This window comes from Dendropsophus ebraccatus, chromosome 3 (assembly GCF_027789765.1).
Source record: "Dendropsophus ebraccatus isolate aDenEbr1 chromosome 3, aDenEbr1.pat, whole genome shotgun sequence".
NCBI lineage: Eukaryota > Metazoa > Chordata > Amphibia > Anura > Hylidae > Dendropsophus > Dendropsophus ebraccatus.
In genome coordinates, this window is record NC_091456.1 from 46,477,476 (window position 1) to 46,500,226 (window position 22,751).

The following is a 22,751-nucleotide window of genomic DNA, read 5'->3' on the forward strand; positions in this document are numbered from 1 at the left end:
ATCCTGTAGGAGTGGGGCAGGGGGGCTGGTATCCTGTAGGAGGGGGGCTGGTATCCTGTAGGAGTGGGGCAGGGGGGCTGGTATCCTGTAGGAGTGGGGCAGGGGGGCTGGTATCCTGTAGGAGTGGGGCAGGGGGGCTGGTATCCTGTAGGAGTGGGGCAGGGGGGTTGGTATACTGTAGGAGTGGGGCAGGGGGGCTGGTATACTGTAGGAGGGGGGCTGGTATCCTGTAGGAGGGGGGCAGGGGGGCTGGTATCCTGTAGGAGGGGGGCTGGTATCCTGTAGGAGTGGGGCAGGGGGGTTGGTATCCTGTAGGAGTGGGGCAGGGGGGCTGGTATCCTGTAGGAGTGGGGCAGGGGGGCTGGTATCCTGTAGGAGTGGGGCAGGGGGGCTGGTATCCTGTAGGAGTGGGGCAGGGGGCTGTCCATGTGGTACCAGCCCCTCATGTAATGGAGGAGGATGCCCCCGGCTCCCAGGGCTGGGCAGCAGGATGAGGGGCTGACATGGAGGCAGAGACTTCCTGTACATCCTCAGCTGTCAGGGAGCAGAGACCCGGTGTCCCCTCACGGCTGTCACATCTGAGTGCCGGTTCCCGTCCCATCTCCTGGCAGCATCCCGGCACTACCCGTCCCGTCTCGGCACTCTACCTGTTGGATGACAGCATTGTCCGGCTGCAGGAGATTACTCAGTATGGCCTCCAGTATGTTCGCCATGACGACAGACGGCGTCCCGTATACCCAGACCGGAATATCGGTGCTGCCAGAGCCAGCAACCGGGAGCCGCCACTAACTGTCTCCTCCACGTGGGTGTCAGGCCGAGCGGGAACCGAGCACAGCGCCATCTGCTGACCGGGAGGAGCACGGATTCCCAGTCACATGTAAACAACGGTCTCCAGTCAGTGCACGGCTCAGGGCTCAGGGCGCCGGTCCCAGTGGCTGGGAGACAATGTACTGGTCCCAGTGGCTTGGATACAATGTACTGTTCCCAGTAGCTGGGATACAATGTACTGGTCTCAGTAGCTTAGATACAATGTACTGGTCTCAGTAGCTTAGATACAATGTACTGGTCCCAGTAGCTTGGATGCAATGTACTGGTCCCAGTAGCTTGGATGCAATGTACTGGTCCCAATAGCTGGGATACAATGTACTGGTCCCAGTAGCTGGGATACAATGTACTGGTCCCAGTAGCTGGGATACAATGTACTGGTCCCAGTAGCTGGGATACAATGTACTGGTCCCAGTAGCTGGGAGACAATGTACTGGTCCCAGTAGCTGGGATACAATGTACTGGTCCCAGTAGCTGGGATACAATGTACTGGTCCCAGTAGCTGGGATACAATGTGCTGGGCCCCAATAGCTTAGATACAATGTATCAGTCGCAGTAGCTTGGTTACAATGTACCAGTCCCGGTAGCTTAGATACAATGTATTAGTCTCAGTAGCTTGGATACAATGTACCAGTCCCAGTAGCTTGGATACAATGTGCTGGGCCCCAATAGCTTAGATACAATGTATCAGTCGCAGTAGCTTGGTTACAATGTACCAGTCCCGGTAGCTTAGATACAATGTATTAGTCTCAGTAGTTTGGTTACAATGTACCAGTCTCGGTAGCTTGGATACATTAGATACACCGTGCAGGATGGGCTAATAAAAATGATTACTTATGGTTGATTTATTATCCTTTTATTACCATCACAGCAATGTCTGCCCTGTGTAGATTGCACTAACCAGGGGAAACAGTTTAACCCTTTAATCACTGGCTAAAAGTGTTTTGTATAACATTGGTGGTAAAAAAAAAAATTGTTAAAAAAAAAGGTTTTCTAACTATTCTCTGCCTGTAAGATAGGTAGTTATACACGGCAGGGTAATGATTTTTAATCAGTTATTCTTTAATAAATTGATTAACATTATGTAACTTTATAATATAACTTCTTTAAAATAAATGTATATTTTTCATTGATATGTGATTATTTATACAGCGGTAAGAGGCGGCACGGACCCTTGTGCTGCTATCGATTTCTGTGTCGGGACCTGTAGTTCTGTCCGAGCCCTGGTCCTCCAGCATTGCTACACACTCCGCTATTATACAGGGCAGCCGTGGCACAGCTAGAGTTCAAGGGACCCAATAGCAAAAAAACTATGCCGCCTGGCCCGACGCAGTCTCCCAGCATTCCTTCTTAATTCCAGCTCTGAAGCGGACAGAGAGCGGCCTCTTGTGGCTGGAGGTGCAATGCTGCCTCCGGCCACAAGAGAGACTAGCAGGGCGGGAAGCCAATGTGAGTCAGAGTGCTGTAGCATTTAAAGGGGTTATCCAGCGCTACAAAAACATGGCCACTTTTCCCCCTACTGTTGTCTCCAGTTCAGGTGCAGTTTGCAATTAAGCTCTATTTACTTCAATGGAACTGAGTTTCAAAACCCCACCCAAACTGGAGACAACAGTAGGGGGAAAGTGGCCATGTTTTTGTAGCGCTGGATAACCCCTTTAACTATGAATGTTTATCACAAACCCTTACAGCTAAAGGGCCAGATGCCAATCCATCCCCGTAGTAGTGGCGTGGTCTGCCTTCATGGTAGCTACGCCACTAAGAGCAGCCTCCTGTATACAGGAAGATGTGAAGACAACACAAAGGGGGGGGATTTACCCATGGTACGCCAGGGAGAAGGTGCAGATTTGCCCCTTCTCCCTGGCGTACGCCTCCCGTACTCCCTGCTCGCCCGATGGGCGGGCTGGCGAAGCTTGCACCTTGTTTATCGTGATTTACACCTCGCAGATGCAAATCCACACCTGGTGTAGATTTGGTACGTCGGGCACACTCTTAGTGAATCCTGTCGTGAAAAAGGGGCGGAGCTTAATATAAGACTGGCATACTTGTACGCCGATCTTTAAAAATCCCCCCCCCCCAAAAGGTTTCTCATTCGTCGGCTGATCGCTGGCCCTTTTACATGGCCTGATCATTGGCACTGAGCGTTCTTGGCCACCTATAATCAGCCTCTGTAAGAGGACCCATGTCTGGCCATAGAGCACTGACTGACACCTTGTGGATATTGTACATTTTTTTTCTTTTTTTTTTGAGTGTTTTACAGGCACCATAATTGGTTTGAAAAAGAGTTGAGGTGGCAAAATATAAGAAGCACCTCCTCATAGACCCCAATTTAGACCCCCCCCCAAAATACACCATTTAAGTAACTTACATAGAGCGCTAGTGAACTTGTAACCCACACAGATGTTTTATAGAATTTATTGAAATTTGTCAGTAAAAATGAACAGCTGAAATTTTCAAATTTTTGCAAAGTTTTCTGCACTATACTTCGAGCGACTCTGTACCCACAATCTGAGCCCCCCAAACCGCTTGTACCTTCGGATAGCTGCTTTTAATCCAAGATCTGTCCTGGGGTCCGTTCGGCAGGTGATGCAGTTATTGTCCTAAAAAACGGTTTTTAAACTTGCAGCCCCATGCCCTATGGGAGTGGCCTAGATTGTGTATTGCTGGCACAACCTCTCTGTCCCTCCTCCCCACCCTCCTTATCATTAGGAATGCTTCAGGCAGATTGCCTCCTATTCATCAGCTGTGTGAACATTACACATGGGCTGGACCGTTAAGACACCTGTGCAAATGTTCAGCATGGAGAAAATGTTCCAGTGGCATTCCTAATGATGAAGAGGGTGGGGAGGAGGGACGGAGGGGTGGTGCAAAGTTAGGGCACAGATACTCCCAAAGGACATGGGGCTGCAAGTTTAAAAGTTGTTTTTTAGCACAATAACTGAATCACCTGCCGAACGGACCGCAGGACAGATCTTGGATTAAAAGCAGCTATCCAAAGATACAAGTGGTTTGGGGGGGTCAGATTATGGGTACAGAGTAGGTTTCAGGCAATCGCTGACTGTTACAGCCTGCCCCCCATCACACCTGCCCAGGCCCGCTCTTGCCATGAGGCGGAATGAGTATTCCGCCTCAGGCGGCAGATTCTGCGTCCCTGCAGGGGGCGGCAAGATCCTCACCGCTTTCATTTTAGTTAAGTTTAAAGGACAACTCCGGCGCTCAAACAAAAAATTCTAATCACCCCCAATGTCTATTTCATACCTCTTGAGCCTATCGATGTGGTCTGCAAGTGAAATTACCGCCGTTCCGGGACCCCGCCGCGCGCTGTAACACCGCTCCGTTACCCTCTTACTTCCTGGTTCGGCTGTGATGCGCGCGCAGCCAAACTCCCATGATTCATTTCGCTCCAGACCCGTCCCTCCTATTCTATATGCCGCCTCTCCGTTCCTCCGGCCCGCCCACTCTGCACTCCCCTAATTTTCTTATGCACGCCCCTATCCTCTGCATACACGCCCCTAGTTATATCCCCAGCGTTCTGCCCGTCCTGCACCTGCGCTCTTTCACTTTGCAATGTTAGTGTACATTGCAAAGTGAAAGCGAAAGAGTTGCATTCCAGTCACCTGCCATCCAGTCATAACTGAATCGCATCCTACTGTACCCAAATATGGTAATTATACGAGATAGATAGATAGAATATAAATAGATAGATACATAGATAGATACATAGATAGATACATAGATAAATAAATAGATAGATAGATAGATAGGAGATACTGTAGATAGATATATAGATAGATAGATAGATAGATACATAGATAGATGATAGATAGACAGATACATAGATAGATACATCAATAGGAGATAGATAGATACATAGATAGATAGAATATAGATAGATAGATAAATAGATAGATAGGAGATAGATAGATACATAGATACATAGATAGATACATCAATAGGAGATAGATAGATAGATAAAATATAGATAGATAGATAGGAGATAGATAGATAGATAGATAGATAGATAGATAGATGATAGATAGATAGATAGATAGATAGATAGGAGATAGATAGATAGGAGATAGATAGATAGAATATAGATAGATAGATAGATAGATAGGAGATAGATAGAATATAGATAGATAGGAGATAGATAGATAGATAGAATATAGATAGATAGATAGGAGATAGATAGATAGATCATAGATAGATAGATAGATAGATAGATAGATAGATAATAGATTGGATAGATAGATAGATAATAGATAGATAGATAGATAGATAGATACTATAGATAGATAGATAGGAGATAGATAGATAGATAGATAGATAGATAGATAGATAGATAGATAGGAGATAGATAGATAGATAGATTAGACAGACTAGACCTCTGAAGCCAAAGTGAAAAAAAACCAAAAAACAATACGTATAGTGATATTAGATGACTTTAGAAATATATTAAGCAATATATATTATGGAATAAATTTATATATGACTAATTAAATAAAAGAATTTTCATATAAAACATTCCGTCAGGCATGCAGTATTGTCAGCAGAAATATTATGCTTCCATTCTGGTGTATGAAAAAAAATTGAGATAGATAGAGCGATGTCTCAATTTATCTCTCTTTCTTTGTCACTCTCTCTGTCTCTCTCTATTACTAAATTACTGATAGACACAGATTTTTTTGGGTTGAACCAATTATATATATATATATATATATATATAGAGATATATATATATAGAGATATATATATATATATATATATATATATCTCAGGTAACTCAAGAAACTATATGCCAGCTTCAAAAGTGATATTATTTACTAAGATGTATATATACATATCTATATTATGCAATTGCTTACATCAATTACGGCCATAATAAGACAGATGAAATTATTTATATTATAATAGATATAAAATAATTAGCCAGATTTCAAAAAATTGACTGTACCTGGACAGTTTGTGTGGCTGAAAATGATTCTGCGCTGATTCTCCTCTAAAATAAATCACTGGACACACAGGCATGAAGTTTACTAAAAGTTCTTTTATTTAGCAGCTCTTTTTATAACCTGGGTTTGCTAATTAGATTAGCAAACCCACTAGAATAAAAACGCCTTTTGATTGGCAAATACTGTGGTTTTCGCGCAGGCGCAGATTGCATAGAGTCTGAATACAGGGACCGAGAGAGCACTGGTGCGCATGCGCACGGACCAGATCATCATTCGCTGGCGGGGATCAGGTGGCCAGGAGCTTTATCAGCCAATGACGGCTGAGCAAGGACGTCACTGCCGACGTGAAGCGGTGGGCCGGACCGCTGGAGAAGATGGACAACAGGCAGGACGGCCTCTTTGCTGCTACACGTTCGTCACGAAGAGGCAGACCGCCAGGGCAGTGGTGTCGACAGTAATACAGTAGGCATAGAATCTGATTACTTCCGGGTGTGGGGTCCGGGCCAAATAACAACGGAACGGCTAAAAATCAATGCTAGAAGCACAGTACAATGTTATATAACTTTGTACTGTGCTTCTATTGGGACAAAAAATTTTAGCGCCGGAGTTGTCCTTTAACTTAGCTAAAATGACAGCAGCAGTCACAGCCTCACCACATCCTGCCGCCCACGTTCCCTGGCGTCCCCACGTACTGCCGGGTTCTCCGTCCTACGTCGCCCAGTAGCCTTGTCCCTGATTGGTCGCGTGCGTGCGCCACAGTGGTGTGGAGCGCCGCGCGGGGGTGGGGGGGGCTGGGGTTGTTTGCAATCAACGCGCGGCGGGCTGGGGGCGGCAGCAGCCCGGGTTTGCCTCAGGCGGCAGAAAGCCTGGAAACAGCCCTGCACCTGCCGATAGAGCAGTTATTACATAAACCACTGCTACCAGAGTGCACTTCACTGGCAGCAGATATTACAAGAGCTTATTCTGCATTTACACAGAGCGATAAATCGTTAGAGAATTCGTAAGAAAAATCGTTATTGCAATCCTTTTTAAGATCGCTTAAGCCCATCTCACACATAGGGTAAATCGGTGAAAGACTGTTTACACGAAGCGATTTGCTACTTTTTAGCGAACGACCAACGACGATTTGAGAACATGTTGAAAGATCAAAATGAACGATTTCTCGCTCGTGGCTTGATTGTTCGCTGTGTTTACACGAGCCGATTATCGCTCAAATGCAATCGTTAACGCGATAATTCAAAAGATAATCGTTCCATGTAAACGCAGCATAAGTTGCCAATTACATCTAGCAGAAAGCGGAAAAATAGAGAGCAGAGGCAGCGTGCCTAACTAGGTGTGTGCTGGGGAGAGGTGCGCATTGGCTGTGAGCAGTTGACCCCATTCACTGTGCACTGTGTGGTGACACATAACTGATAACCTGGGTACCGCAGTTCAGTGGTCATTGACTTGAATGGGAGCACCAGGTCTGGCCATTACATAGAGATGACACTGTTCAGCCCCATTCACTGTACAATTTAGGCACTGAGCAGCTGATGGGTAGAGTGCCAGGTGTTGGCACCCTGCTAATCAGTGATTGAGGACCCATCCTGTGGAAAGGCCATCAATCTGTTTTGCCTAGAAAACCCCTTTTAACACCACATTTTCATACCGTTTGCACCTCTTCTTCATTTACCGTTTGGATTTATTTAAGTAGCTGTCTGCAATTCTTGTCTATGCCCTTTAGCAGGGGGTGTCTGATCCAACTCCACTTCTGCACATGGATCTCTAAGGCTGGGTTCACACTTATCTGGCAAATCAGCGGCGTTTCCCTCCGCTGCAGTAGAAAAGCGCCAGAGGGATATGCATCTTTGAAGTGATCCCATTGATTTCAATGAGACAGTTTAAGGGTAAATTCACACGGGCGGATCCGCAGCGGATACCGCCCCTGTGAATTTCAATGTAATTACATACTGGCAGCGGGATTGTCATTCCACTGCCAGTATGTAAGTCCCGGCCCCATTAACCCCCGCCACCCTTGATAATACATTACCGGCAGCGCGATCCGGCCGCATCTGAGGCTCCCGGAGGTCCCGTGCAGCCAATCAGTGCACAGCCCGCTGCAGTCACTGATTGGTGGCGCGGGACCTCCGGTAGCCTCAGATGCGGCCGCATCACGCTGCCGGTAATGTATTATCAAGGGTGGCGGGGGTTAATGTGGCCGGGACTTACATACTGGCAGCGGAATGACAATCCCGCTGCCAGTATGTAATTACATTGGAATTCACAGGGGCGGTATCCGCTGTGAGACACTAGAGGCCCCCAACCCCCTCCCATGTGGGAGGTAACCCCGTCCCTCCGTTGATCCACTTGGGGTGGGTCGGCCCGCCATGATGGTACATTCACTTTAAAACTCAGCTAGATCAAAGTTGTTGCTATGATCCATACTAATAGGATGCCAAAGGTATCAATTGGCTGCAATCTCATCCATCACTTTGACAACATGTATTGGTGATAAAAATTTCTTCTTGCCGCACATCGAAGACGACCTGAGCAGGGTTGGACAAGGCTACACATAAACTCCTCATACTGCACTTTGATGAGATGAACAATGTTAATTTCTTCAAAAGCTTTTTTTCAGAATCAGCAAACACCAAACAGAGATTCTAGGAATTTGTTAATTTCTTCCTTAAAGCGTCACTGTCATTTATTTTATTTTTTTTTTTTTGCAGAAATGAACAGTACAGGCGATTTTAAGAAACTTTGTAATTGGGTTTATTAGGCAAATATGCCATTATCTTCATTCAAAAAGACTTTCCCAGGTTCCCTTTCCCTCCTCTCTCATTTACTGCTCATTATCAGGAAATCTCGACTAGTTTACATCAGTTGGCAGGCCCGCTTCTGCCATGAAGCGGAATGAGCCTTCCGCCTCAGGCGGCAGATTTTGCGGTCTGGCAGGGGGCGGCATTATGTCTCCCCTGCTGTCATTTTTGTAAAGTATCACTTAACAAAAAGGACAGCGGACGCTCACCTGTCCCGTCGCCCGCGCTCTCCGCTGTCTCCACATCCGTCAGGTCCCGCAACGTCACACTGCAGCTGTCATCGACTTCCAGGCTGTGGTGAGTGCCCGGGGTCGGTGGGGGGCGCACTGGGATGATCGGGTCGCGCGGGGCCGCCGGGGGGTTGTTGCGGTTTGATGCGGTGCGGGTGGCGCATCAAACCGCAACCCCCCCCCCCCCCCGGTGGCCCCGCGCGACCCGATCGCCCCACTCACTTACCACAGCCTGGAGGTCCATGAGACCTGCAGGGTGACGTCGCCAGACCTGACAGGATGTGGAGACAGCGGAGAGCGCGGGCCGACTGCGGCGTGGGACAGGTGAGCTGCTGGCTTGGGGTGGGGGGGGCGCGATGCGGGCCATCACTCAGGGGGCGGACATCTGAGGTTTGCCTCAGGCGGCAGAGACCCCGGAATCGGCCCTGTCAGTCGGGTCCTATCTGTTCTATGGAGAGGGGAGGGGGGAGGAGGGATGAGGGAGATTAGTCGGCAGCAGAGAGCAGAGAACAAAGGATTACACAGTGTGACCTGTGTGAAAGCGGTATTCAGAGGTCAGTGCTGAATTCCGAGGAAATAGCCCGGTGATGTAGCTGTAAATTAACTCGAAATTAACAACGAAGACAGAGGGGAGAGCTTCAAACTGCTTTTTCATGATAAAAAATCATTTTTCGGCTAATAAACCCAATCACAAAGCCTGTACTATTGATTTCTGCAAAAAAAATAAAAATAATAATACAGTGTGAGACAATGTGGTTTACACAGGAGCTGCTGTCATAGAATATAGATTGCTGTCACATAAGTGTGGCATTTATCTTCTGAAGGATCACGTTCCAAAAGACCTTGAGAGCTATACACAGAAGCATAATGCCGCAACAGCTGTCACAGTGAGGTCACCTTTCATCAAACGACCGCTATGGGGAATGACCTGAAATCCTTCACCCAACTGAATTGATGATTGTTACTTATGATCGTTCTTGCAGTCGTTCTGTTGTCGTTACTGCGAACGACGTCTTATTACACCGAACAATGCGTGAATGCAAACGATCAACAATAAAAATAGGTCCGAATTCTATCAAGCGACCAACGATTTCTTATTGGTCGATTAATCGTTGTCTGCTATTACAGGAAACGATTATCGTTCATTTACAAACAATCTAACGATTTTTCAAACGATAATTGTCCCGTGGAATAGAACCCTTAGTTTTGAGCATTTCTGCAGAGGGCCCATCAATTCCTTTGTTTTTCATTGGTCTTCATGCTTTTGATCACCTCTTTAATTTTGTTCAGCAGTGGTAGTTCAGAATTGACTTGGTTAAGGTGCAGTACATAGGACATACACTCACCCGCCACTTTATTAGGTACACCTGTCCAACTGCACGTTACCACTTAATTTCTAATCAGCCAATCACATGGCGGCAGCTCAGTGCATTTAGGCATGTAGACATGGTCAAGACAATCTCCTGCAGTTCAAACCGAGCATCAGTATGGGGAAGAAAGGTGATTTGAGGGCCTTTGAACGTGGCATGGTTGTTGGTGCCAGAAGGGCTGGTCTGAGTATTTCAGAAACTGCTGATCTACTGGGATTTTCACGCACAACCATCTCTAGGGTTTACAGAGAATGGTCCGAAAAAGAGAAAACATCCAGTGAGCGGCAGTTCTGTGGGCGGAAATGCCTTGTTGATGCCAGAGGTCAGAGGAGAATGGGCAGACTGGTTCGAGCTGATAGAAGGGCAACAGTGACTCAAATAGCCAACCGTTACAACCAAGGTAGGCAGAAGAGCATCTCTGAACGCACAGTACGTCGAACTTTGAGGCAGATGGGCTACAGCAGCAGAAGACCACACCGGGTGCCACTCCTTTCAGCTAAGAACAGGAAACTGAGGCTACAATTTGCACAAGCTCATCGAAATTGGACAGTAGAAGATTGGAAAAACGTTGCCTGGTCTGATGAGTCTTGATTTCTGCTGCGACATTCGGATGGTAGGGTCAGAATTTGGCGTCAACAACATGAAAGCATGGATCCATCCTGCCTTGTATCAACGGTTCAGGCTGGTGGTGGTGGTGTCATGGTGTGGGGAATATTTTCTTGGCACTCTTTGGGCCCCTTGGCACCAATTGAGCATCTTTGCAACACCACAGCCTACCTGAGTATTGTTGCTGACCATGTCCATCCCTTTATGACCACAATGTACCCAACATCTGATGGCTACTTTCAGCAGGATAATGCGCCATGTCATAAAGCTAGAATCATCTCAGACTGGTTTCTTGAACATGACAATGAGTTCACTGTACTCAAATGGCCTCCACAGTCACCAGATCTCAATCCAATAGAGCATCTTTGGAGTGTGGTGGAACAGGAGATTCGCATCATGGATGTGCAGCCGACAAATCTGGGGCAACTGTGTGATGCCATCATGTCAATATGGACCAAAATCTCTGAGGAATGCTTCCAGCACCTTGTTGAATCTATGCCACCAAGAATTGAGGCAGTTCTGAAGGCAAAAGGGGGTCCAACCCGTTACTAGCATGGTGTACCTAATAAAGTGGCCGGTGAGTGTAGGTCATACTGGGTATACCAAGCTCTTAGTGCTTCAACCACTGTTTAAGCAGAATCAGTAAACAATTCACAAGCTCTTTTTTTCCAAATGGTTTTCCAAAGAAAAATTAGAAAATGCAATACATAAACAAATGTACCACGCTTCCAAAGATCCGCAAGAAGAAATAGCATATAGACAACGGTAACAATAACACAAGCTGTTTTTTTAATGGGCATCTTCTCATTTACCTTGGTATTAACATGAGAAGTTGTAGAGCAAGTGGATATCATCATTTGGGATAGCTTTCTTGTCCTTATGGACTGGTGCATTTATTCAGGTCCTCCTATCCTGTATGTAAGGGCTTTCCATGGCCTTCTCCAGTTCTGCATACTTTGACAGTAACTCTGTCCGCTACAGTTTTTAATTGCTGTTTGTTCTCGCCTTAAGTGGTTGGTTTGGTTTTCTGTGATCTGTGAGACCTGGATAACATTGGGAAAAGTGTGATCCCCCAATAACCATTTCGTTGTTACCACGGAATTCAGCAAACAGCTCTTTGGTTTGTCTCATTTCTACGAGACCATGACGTCCCATGGTGCACTGAACCTCTGCGGTGTCAGAGCTAAAGTTGAGCAAACTTCGAACCCGGATACCACTCTAGGGAGTCCTGGAAAACATGGACACAACAGGCACCCAGAGGTGAGGGGTAGACCAGTAAAGAGTTACTAAAGGGGCCTTTTTTTAGTAATCACAAGTATTTTTTTATTAATAAATTGCAACATTCAAGGTAACATGGCTCTACCATGTGTACAAGGCCTTACAGTTAGGGAAGCAGAACACGAACAGCAGAAATATCTATGAAATAACTATGAAAGGTGGATGGTGTTCTTAATCAAGAAATGGAATGAAAGGATGAGAAATGTTCTTGGATGGGCCTACTTCAGTAGTAGTCACCATTTTTAGCCCTTTTATGAGACTGATGCTGCTGCTAAGCTGAGCGATCACCATGCTGCACACTATAGGAAATCTGTTTACTGATAACCCACCCAAAGATGCCTACATTTCCTGACCCTTATACCAGTCAGGCAATCCCCATAATTATCTACCATCTTGAAAGGGTTTTTCTTCAACAGAGTTAGTGGGTACTAAAGGTCCTCATACACTTTACATTGTGTATGGTGGTCTCCAGAGCATGAAGATAGGGGTTAGGCATGATAAAAAAAGCACTGGCCGACTTCTTTGTTCTTGGAGAGATAAGTCACTGCAAGAGCAATCTGACTTCTCCTTACCCTTCCATTCCCCATAAAGACCACAGAAACATTCAGCTGTGCCAAACATTCATTTGCATGAGGAGAACAGGAGCGATAAGATGTATGGCCGCATTTACACTATTACTCAACATGCAACAGAATTACTGGTCTGCTCCTCGTCTTCTTTTGGGACATATGCCAATACATATAAATACTCTAAATATACTGTTATATCTTAATTAAAATTCTTAATTAAGAAGTGGTATGGAAGATTGAAGAAATGTTCTTGGTCAGCCTTCTTCACTAGTAGCCGCCTTTTATGAATGTATTTTCAGACGGTTTTGGGGTTACAGCAAAAGTAGTAGTAGTAAAAAACAAAAACAACAGTTTATTTACTATAGTGACATTTTTAGGGACATTGAAATTATTATTACAATAGTGACATTATTTTTATTTTTCTCCGCCATGTACCTTATATCACTGATAATAACCTTTATTACTGCCCCCGTTTACTTGTTTTAGGGCCGTTTTACATGGCCTGATGTAAGAGATCGGGCTAGTTTGCAGTGCCTTTATATATAGGATTATATATTCATCCATTTATATGCACTGTTATAGGCTGCACATCCTGTTAAGACAGAGAGATTAGAGGCTGATAACAATGATTTTACCGGCAGCACAAAAGAACCAATACAAGCTCATCGGCTGATTTTTGGCCCTTATACACAGGTCAATGCTTGTTAAGGATTATCAGCCAGTGTAAAATGGCCTTTAGATAGAGATTTAAAAGGAAATGCCTCATAGGGGCATCTGTGACCTTGATCATATCTCAGTATGGAAAGTAGCTGCTGTCAAAATTGATAGTGTGACAAAAGAGACAGAAGAGCACAGAAGGAACAGACCCCCCCCCTCCCCCCTCCACACACACCAAATTACATTCCCTCAAATTGTTGGATTGAGTTGTCCAGTTTGAGTATTGTTCCCACTTTTGGTTCTGTATGTCTGCAGTTAACCAGATGTTGACTGCTTGTATGATTTTGGGGTGCAATATAATGGCACTTGTCTGGGGCATTCTTGAGAACAAGACTTCGAGTAACTTTCCACCACCTGCTTCTATCAAAGAATTAGCATCTGAATTCATTGTATAAGAGGGGGACAAAACTGAGAAAAATGCTATTCATGATTTATAACAGTCTTTTCCCCAGTGAATTTCAGTATTATGTCTTCGTAATACAATGATGTGTGACCTATAGTTGGCTAGTTATACTGTCCAACCCTGCAGGTTATTCCTATAATAATTCTAAGTCACTTCACCAAATATGACTATTTATCCCATAAAAAGTTGCATAAAAGTTTCGGCCACTAGGTGTCTCACTTATAATAAAAACTGATGTCCACAGCCTGGTAATTCTAACAATAAAAGACCAGCAGAAAGCACAAGAAGTGGGGACAAGTGGATCAGGTAAATCCTCTTTAATCTGACCCAGGGATAGAACGGCACCATCACGGGGAAGCCGATGCCGCGGCCCGATTCCCGTGTACGGTGCAGTTCTATCCACAGGTCCAGGGTTGATTCTAATGAAGCCGCATCATAGAGGGGAGGGAATTCCCTCCCACTGGGGGCAGTCCAGCCCGCCTCCTGTGCTTCAGTTCCAGCCCAGGACCCATGGATAGAACGGCGCCGTACACGGGAACTGGGCAGCGGTTCAAAGAACAGACCGCAGCCCGGCTTCCCCGTGATGGCACCGTTCTATCCCTGGGTCAGATTAAAGAGGATGTACCTGGTGGTACATCCTCTTTAAGGCTATATTTCACAGGCCGACCGGAGAAGCAAATGAGCGCTTGTTTGCTTCTAGTTCCCCGCATCGGCAGTGATTGGGTGAGTCCAGGGAGGGCCGGGGGGAGCTGCCCGGGTAATCGCTAGATCGTCGGGGCAGCCTATAGCATATAGCAGTCTTTGCTGCCGCCGTTCCTATTCCGCAGAGCTACGGCAGCAGATCGCTGCTATATGAGTCGTTTGTTTTTCAACATGTTGAAAAACAAACGACTGCAACGATCAGCCGACATGAACGATGTTGGCTGATCGTTGCCTTCTATGTCACGGAACAGTTATCGGCCGCAACGGCCGATAATCGTTCCGTGGAATAGGGCCTTTATTGCTATGCAGGGGAGAGAGCCTGGACTGTGTAAATGCAATCCAAGCCTGTCTGCCTCCTTCAGAGGGTCCACACCATGCCTTTACTCATGTCATAGGCCAGAGAAGGTCCAAGTGTGAGTGCTGCTGGCAAACCACCCAGCTCTGTTCCCACCCCTGATATGGACAGAATGAGAAATGGCAGTCCCATCCATGGTGTATAGCTCAGGGGTTTAATAACAGCAATAGGATCACTAAGCTCCCCTGGTTACAACTCTGAAGGATTCCATAATGGTTTTTAAAAAATATTTTGAATGCTTTAAAGTGGCTCATTTAAAACAACTTTGCAGAAATCAATAGTACAAGTGATTTTAAGATACTCTGTAATAGGTTTTATAAGGCAAAAGTAGTCACAAGGCTGTTTTGCAGCCTCCCCAACACCTCACTTCTTATCTGTTGCAGGGGAGCAAAATAAGGACAGGCTTGCTGTGTCCATTATAATTTATGGAGGGGGGAGAGGCCATGGTGGATGAGCGAGTAGGAAGCAGAGAGAATCAGTATAGGAGCCAGCACAGCACAACATCCTGCAATCTTATCTGACCATGTTCCCAGACCAGCACTAATTAATCTGACCTGTGAATCTAATGTTTCTGTGTCTAGACAGTCTCCAAACTGCACAGGCTGCTTGTTCTTCCTGCTCACTCATCTCCCTCCATACATTATAATGGACACAGCAAACCCATCTTCATTTTGCTTCTCTGTAATGTAGATGACTTTGCCTAGCAAATCTAGGGTATATGCACACTGAGTATTCTCGTGGATAACTTGCTGCAGATTCTGCCACTCGCTCCCGCTTGACTCTCAGTCTGTCCCATAGACTCCATTCTATGCTCCACCCAAAGAATTGACATGTCAAGCGGGAGAATTACTCAGTGTTCATATACCCTAACAGATAAGAAGTGTGTGTGTGTGTGTGTGTGTGTGGAGGGGGGGGGGGAATAGGAAAACAGCCTTGTGACTACTAAAGGAAACTGTTTTGCTTAACAAAACCTATCACAGATTTTCTTCAAATTGCTTGTACTTGTACTGCAAAGTTGTTTTAAATGACAGTTACACTTTAACCCCTTAAGGACCGGGCCTAAAATAGCCTTAAAGAGAACCAATCACCAAAAAATCACTGTCCCTATTATCAAAGGTAATCTCTGCCTATGTCTATCTATGAAGATACAGACTGCCTTTGCAGTCTGTATCTTATCCCTTTACCCAATTCTCTTGTTTGATGCACGAAGGCCGGGCGCCGCCATCTTGATTACGTCACTTTGCGTTTCACCGCTGGAACGCAAGTGACGTATTAAAGATGGCGGCGACCGGCCTTCGTGCACCGAACAAGAGAATCAGGTAAAGTATAAGATACAGACTGCAAAGGCAGTCTGTATCTTCATTTTGTGTATTTATGAAGATACAGACTGCCTTTGCAGTCTGTATCTTATACTTTACCTGATCCTCTTGATCTCTGCAGCAAGGCCGGCGCCGCCATCTTGAATACGTCGCTTGCGTTCCACCGCTGGAACGCAAGTGACGTATTCAAGATGGCGGCGCCCGGCCTTCCAGCACTGAACAAGAGGATCAGGTAAAGTATAAGATACAGACTACAAAGGCAGTCTGTATCTTCATAAATAGAGTGCTTTTGCAGTATGTTTCTTATACTTTACCTAATCCTCTTGTTTGGTGCAGCAAGTCCGGCGCCGCCATCTTGATTACAGTACTTGCGTTCCAGCAGTGGAACGCAAGTGACGTAATCAAGATGGCGGCGCCCAGCCCTGCTGCCTCTATGCATGACGGGAGCTTCCTGTCTCGAGCCGGCTCTTTTGAAAAGAGCTGGCGCGAGGCAGGAAAGTAAAACGTCTGTAATTAGAAAACGCGGCAATAAAAATTATTGATTATATTTACAAATATTCTTAAAGTTACAATATACATCCAATAAGGAAAAAAAAAATTTTTGATTTTCGGCCGTGATTGGTTCTCTTTAAGGACCAGAGCAAATTTTATGAATATGACCTGTGTCACTTTATTCATTAATAACTTCGGGATGCTTTTACCTATCCGGCTGATTCTGAGATTGTTTTCTCGTGACATATTGTACTTCACATTTCTTGTAAATTGGAGTCGATAACAAATCTTTATGAAAAAAAACAAAATAACGTGAAAAATTGTAAAAAAATGCATTTTTAAAACTTTTCTGCTTATACAGAAAATAGTTATGCCACATAAATTATATATTAAATAGCATTAGCAACATGTCTACTTTATGTTGGCGGCATTTATTAAACTATATTTCATTTTTTTTTTACAATAGAAAGCGTAAAACATTAGCAGCAAATTTCCAAATTTTCAGTAAAATTTCAAAATCAGATATTTTTAGGGACCTGTTCAGGTTTAGGCTATGTTCACACTATGTATGTGTGCGGCTGTATTTTTTATGCGGCTGTGAATGTGCGGATGAAACTACGGCCGTGGGAAAAAAATAGACATGCGGCTGAAAACATACGGTCATTTACTTGGTTCAACTAAAAATAACAAATAAAATCTTAAGAAAGTGATGCAAACACCTCTGGATGCATCTGGGAAAGCAGGGAAACAGTTTACATGAATCGCTATTACCGGGGTTTGCGATCCTCTGCAGTATGCCGATGTCTCTCATGGTTAATATATTGAACTAATAAAACACATTTTCGTTGTAATAAAGTCCCTTTCATTGTTCAATAATTAAATTTAAACGATTCCATCATTTTGCAATTAAATATACTGTTAAAATATATATATATATATATATATATATATATATATAAAAATAAATGTATATTTATATATATATTTATTTTTTGACAGTATATTTAATTGCACAATGATGGATTCGTTTAAATTAAATTATTGAACAACGAAACTGATTTTATTTCAACGAAAATGTGTTTTATTAATTAAATATTAATTAGTACAGGAAGCTTCAGTAAGCCGTTAATTCATATTGCCGGCAATAGAGCTTTCTGTACCAATCATCACTTTACTTTAATGAAAACATCAAATGTTTCTTCTAATTATGTTATCACAATAGCATTATTAGAAGAAACATTTAGAATTATATGTGCGCTCAGCTGATTGGCTGATCGGCTCAGCGCACATATAATTAGCCGGTCCGCAGTACAGTGACTTCATTATCATATACTTGCAAAGAAAATGAGTAGGCACTCACCCGATTCTTGAACTGCACTTTATTGGTAACTTCTTTTTAAAAAATTCATGGCAGACATCCTTGGTGGGCTAAGACGCCAACACCTTGCTAATGCGTGACAGCTGTTTCGTGTGGATCCCACACTTCTCCAGACTCCGCCCCTACACTTGCGTCACCCTCTTATAACGGAAGTAATAGGATGTTACTTTTTAAAAAAAACAATTGCTAAATATTTTAAAACTCTACAAATACAAAATTGCAATGTTAATAAATAACTATTCAATGTGTTACAAAAACATGCTTAGATCGATTCTTTCATTTAAACCACCGGCTCCTTGTGCATTCGTCCTTATGATCCATCGGGCTTCCCTACGTAGTAGTTCCTTGTTAATGTCGGCATAATCGCCTATGTGAACACGCTCCAATCCCATGAATTTCATGTGGCTAACATCACCACCGTGTTCCTCTCTTATATGCTGGATCAAACGGGGTACTCCTTTCCCAGTTCGTATTGATCGGACATGTTCACTGAACCTCCTATTAAGGTTTCTAATGGTTTTACCTATATAGAAGCGTCCACAGGTACAGGTTATTGCATAGATTAGTCGTTGAGTACGACAACAAATCATATCTGTGATTTTACGTGTGACTCCTCCGACTGACACTATTTTTCCAGGGTTGAAAAACGTACACCAAGCGCAATTTCCACACTTATGATTGCCGCTAGGTAGTGTGAATTGTTTCCATGCATTTTCACTACTTTTTTTCTCTTTGAGTGCACTCTGTACTAATAAGTCTTTCAGATTTTTGGAACGTCTAAATCTGACTAGTGGTTTTTCCGCATAGCACTTTGCGAATACAGGATCTTTTTGTATGAGATACCAATTTTTGTTAATTACCTTGCGGATAGTATCTGCTAAGGGAGAGAATTTAAATGAAAAGGCAAAACATGGTTTTTCAGTTTCTCTACATTTAGTTTTGCTTTTTTTAAACAGTAATTCATGTCTCTGTTTTTTGAAGGCTCGAACCTTTGCCTTTTCTAGTTCGGCTTCAGGGTAACCCCTTTGGATCAATCTATCGGACAATTCATTGGCTTTTTCTAGGTAGGCTTGATCTGTACTGTTGATCCTGCGTAATCTTAAAAACTGTCCAAAAGGAACTGCCAGTTTTGTATAGTGTGGGTGGTAACTTTTATAATGCAGAATCTCATTCGATGCCGTGGGTTTACGGTAGCTGGTTGTCATTAATGTATTTTGGTTGAGGGTGACAAGAACATCAAGAAATTCTATAGATTGAGAACTTACATGGCTGGTGAATGACATATTCATATTATTTTCAGTATTCATGTAGCAGACAAATTCGTCAAATTCTTTTACTGTACCTCCCCATACTACAAAAATGTAATCGACAAATCTGTGATACTGCAACAAGAACTTGATATAAGGGTTGTCTGTGGAAAAAATTAATTTTCTCTCCAAAACCGCAAGGTACAGGTTTGCGAGGGTACAAGCGACGGGCGTGCCCATCGCCGTACCCTCGCACAGCCTGTACCATTTCTCCCCAAATTGAAATACATTATTCTGTAAAATAAACAAGAGACTATCACAAATAAAGTCAATGAAATCTGTACTTTTCCCGGTTTGTAGTAGAAGTTCCCTAATGGCTTGAACCCCCAAGTTGTGGGGAATTTTAGTGTATAAACTTTCCACGTCGATCGTGCCAAGGACCGCCCCCCCCCCCACCACAGACACATCGTCGATGGCTTGTAAAAATTCAGTGAATTCACATTCGGCAATCATAAGTGTGGAAATTGCGCTTGGTATACGTTTTTCAACCCTGGAAAAATAGTGTCAGTCGGAGGAGTCACACGTAAAATCACAGATATGATTTGTTGTCGTACTCAACGACTAATCTATGCAATAACCTGTACCTGTGGACGCTTCTATATAGGTAAAACCATTAGAAACCTTAATAGGAGGTTCAGTGAACATGTCCGATCAATACGAACTGGGAAAGGAGTACCCCGTTTGATCCAGCATATAAGAGAGGAACACGGTGGTGATGTTAGCCACATGAAATTCATGGGATTGGAGCGTGTTCACATAGGCGATTATGCCGACATTAACAAGGAACTACTACGTAGGGAAGCCCGATGGATCATAAGGACGAATGCACAAGGAGCCGGTGGTTTAAATGAAAGGATCGATCTAAGCATGTTTTTGTAACACATTGAATAGTTATTTATTAACATTGCAATTTTGTATTTGTAGAGTTTTAAAATATTTAGCAATTGTTTTTTTTAATAAGTAACATCATATTACTTCCGTTATAAGAGGGTGACGCAAGTGTAGGGGCGGAGTCTGGAGAAGTGTGGGATCCACACGAAACAGCTGTCACGCATTAGCAAGGTGTTGGCGTCTTAGCCCACCAAGGATGTCTGCCATGAATTTTTTAAAAAGAAGTTACCAATAAAGTGCAGTTCAAGAATCGGGTGAGTGCCTACTCATTTTCTTTGCAAGTATATGTATATGAACTGTTCTTTTTTCTCACGAGAGAGAGCACCCCCGTCTGCACGTTGTATCCATTTATTAACTCACTAAGACCTACCACTGACTTTTCAAGCTTGCCGACTATCCAGTTAACCCCGTAGTGCCAACCGCTGTATCTATATTTACATTGGACAGTGACTTCATTGTGCTGCGGACCAGCGAAGAGGACACATCGGGGTGAGTATAGAGCTCTCCCCACCCCCTCCCCTGCCCTGCACCCCTCCCAACAAGGAAGGGGGGGTCACTTAACCCCTTCCTTGCTGGGATGGGTGCAGTCTGACAGCAGTCTGGCCCCCAAGGGGTTAAGGGGGATGCAATACATCCTCCCTTAACCCCTTGGGGGCCAGACTGTAAGCAGCGATCTGTAAAGATGCTGCATACTGTAAGGAGCACAACACCGCTCACAATGATGGGTGTTGTGCTCCTGTTTGTGTGTTTCTCCCTTTTTGTTTTTCAGATATCGGTATCCTGTGGATTACGTCGGATTCCGTGGACTACGTCGATGACCAGCGGTTGTTTTTTTTTTTTTAATAAAATGGTCAATGAGGGGGTGTGGGGGTGTTTTTATTTGAATAAAAAATTTTTTTTACTTGTGTCTTGTCTTTATTTCTTTACTTTATAGACTTAGTAGTGGAAGCCGTCTAATAGACGGAATCCATTACTAAGTCGGGGCCTAGTGTTAGCCGGTATAAAATGGCTAACACTAACCCCCCATTATTAACCCAGTACCCAATGCCACCAGGGGTACTGGGAAGAGCCGGGTACCAGTGGTCCCGGAGCATCAAAATTGGCGCTCCTGGAGCGGGCGGCAGCAGGCTGGTAAGATTTAGGCTGGGGAGGGCCTAAACCAATGGCTCTTCCCATCCTGGTGTTACCAGGCTGCTGTCGCTTGGTTTTTAACCCGGCTGGTTATAAAAATAGGGGGGACCCTATGCGGTTTTTTTTTTTTTAAATAAATAATTTTTAAAAACGCATAGGGTCCCCCCTATTTTTATAACCAGCCTGGTAACACCAGGGTGGGAAGAGCCATTGTTTTAGGCCCTCCCCAGCCTAAATCTTACCAGCCTGCTGCCGCCCGGTCCAGGAGCGCCAATTTTGACGCTCCGGGACCACTGGCACCCGACTCTTCCCAGTACCCCTGGTGGCATTGGGTACTGGGGTAATAATAGGGGGTTAGTGTTAGCCATTTTATACCGGCTAACACTAGGCCCCAACTTAGTAATGGATTCCGTCTATTAGACAGCTTCCACTACTAAGTCTATAAAGTAAAGAAATAAAGACAAGACACAAGTTAAAAAATTTTTTTATTCAAATAAAAACACCCCACACCCCTCATTGACCATTTTATAAAAAAAAAAAACACCAAACAACCGCTGGTCATCGACGTAGTCCATGGAATCCGACGTAATCACCGATGACCCGGAAAGCTGCAGATCGCCGCCATTGGCTGATCTGAATTGATCAGCCAATAGCGGCGATCGTCAGCACGGGAGGGGTTAATCACCCCTTGTGCCGACAAGCAGGGATGGCCTGCTATACATTATAGCAGGCCATCTTCCCCGATCGCTGCGTGTGTACACGCAGCGATCGGGGAAACCACGGGCGTAAATGTACGCCCGTTTGCGTTAAGGCACGGGTTTTGGGGGCGTACACTTACGCCCGCGGTCGTTAAGGGGTTAAATCAATAACCTGAAAACATGCACTGAAAATTATATTATATATATATATATATATATATATAAGCAATTTTCTACAATTTGTATTCCACTGGGCCTATTGTAGACACTTACATAAATACGTGACACTAGTCTTATGGACCTTCAAACGATTATGAAGGCATGAATAATGATGTATACAACTAGCAGTGCATGGACATTACATTACAGCTCAATGTATGAACCACAGACATTTATTGCCTAGGATGGTATCAAATCCGGGCCCTGCATGTTCAGAAAAGATTGTCAGATTAAAAAAAAGGTTTTGGACAAGGCTTTCCAGCTTATTCAGATTTCATCCTTGGCAATAAATAAATATAGCTCATTCACAATATAAAGAAAATTCAACTGCAGCACCTCCAGACTCAAAGTTGAAAAATCCGTGATTTATTCCATACGTGATATACAGGGAAACAACAGCGACGTTTCGCTCCTCCGATAGGAGCTTTCTCAAGCCAGTCTGGCTTGAGAAAGCTCCTATCGGAGGAGCGAAACGTCGCTGTTGTTTCCCTGTATATCACGTATGGAATAAATC

At 44.3% G+C, this 22,751-nt stretch overlaps 1 protein-coding gene across 2 annotated transcripts in view; it reads right to left on the reverse strand.

Annotated features, from left to right (window-relative positions):
• The window catches only part of IPO4 (importin 4), a 67,411-nt gene extending 66,550 nt beyond the window's left edge, over window positions 1–861 (reverse strand). For both annotated transcript variants that reach the window (XM_069961663.1, XM_069961662.1), the window contains exon 1: window positions 648–861. In XM_069961663.1, coding sequence (XP_069817764.1) covers window positions 648–713 — 66 coding nt within the window. In that variant the 5' untranslated portion in view covers window positions 714–861. The remainder of the gene's footprint in view (window positions 1–647) is intronic.
• Window positions 862–22,751: the final 21,890 nt, after the last annotated feature.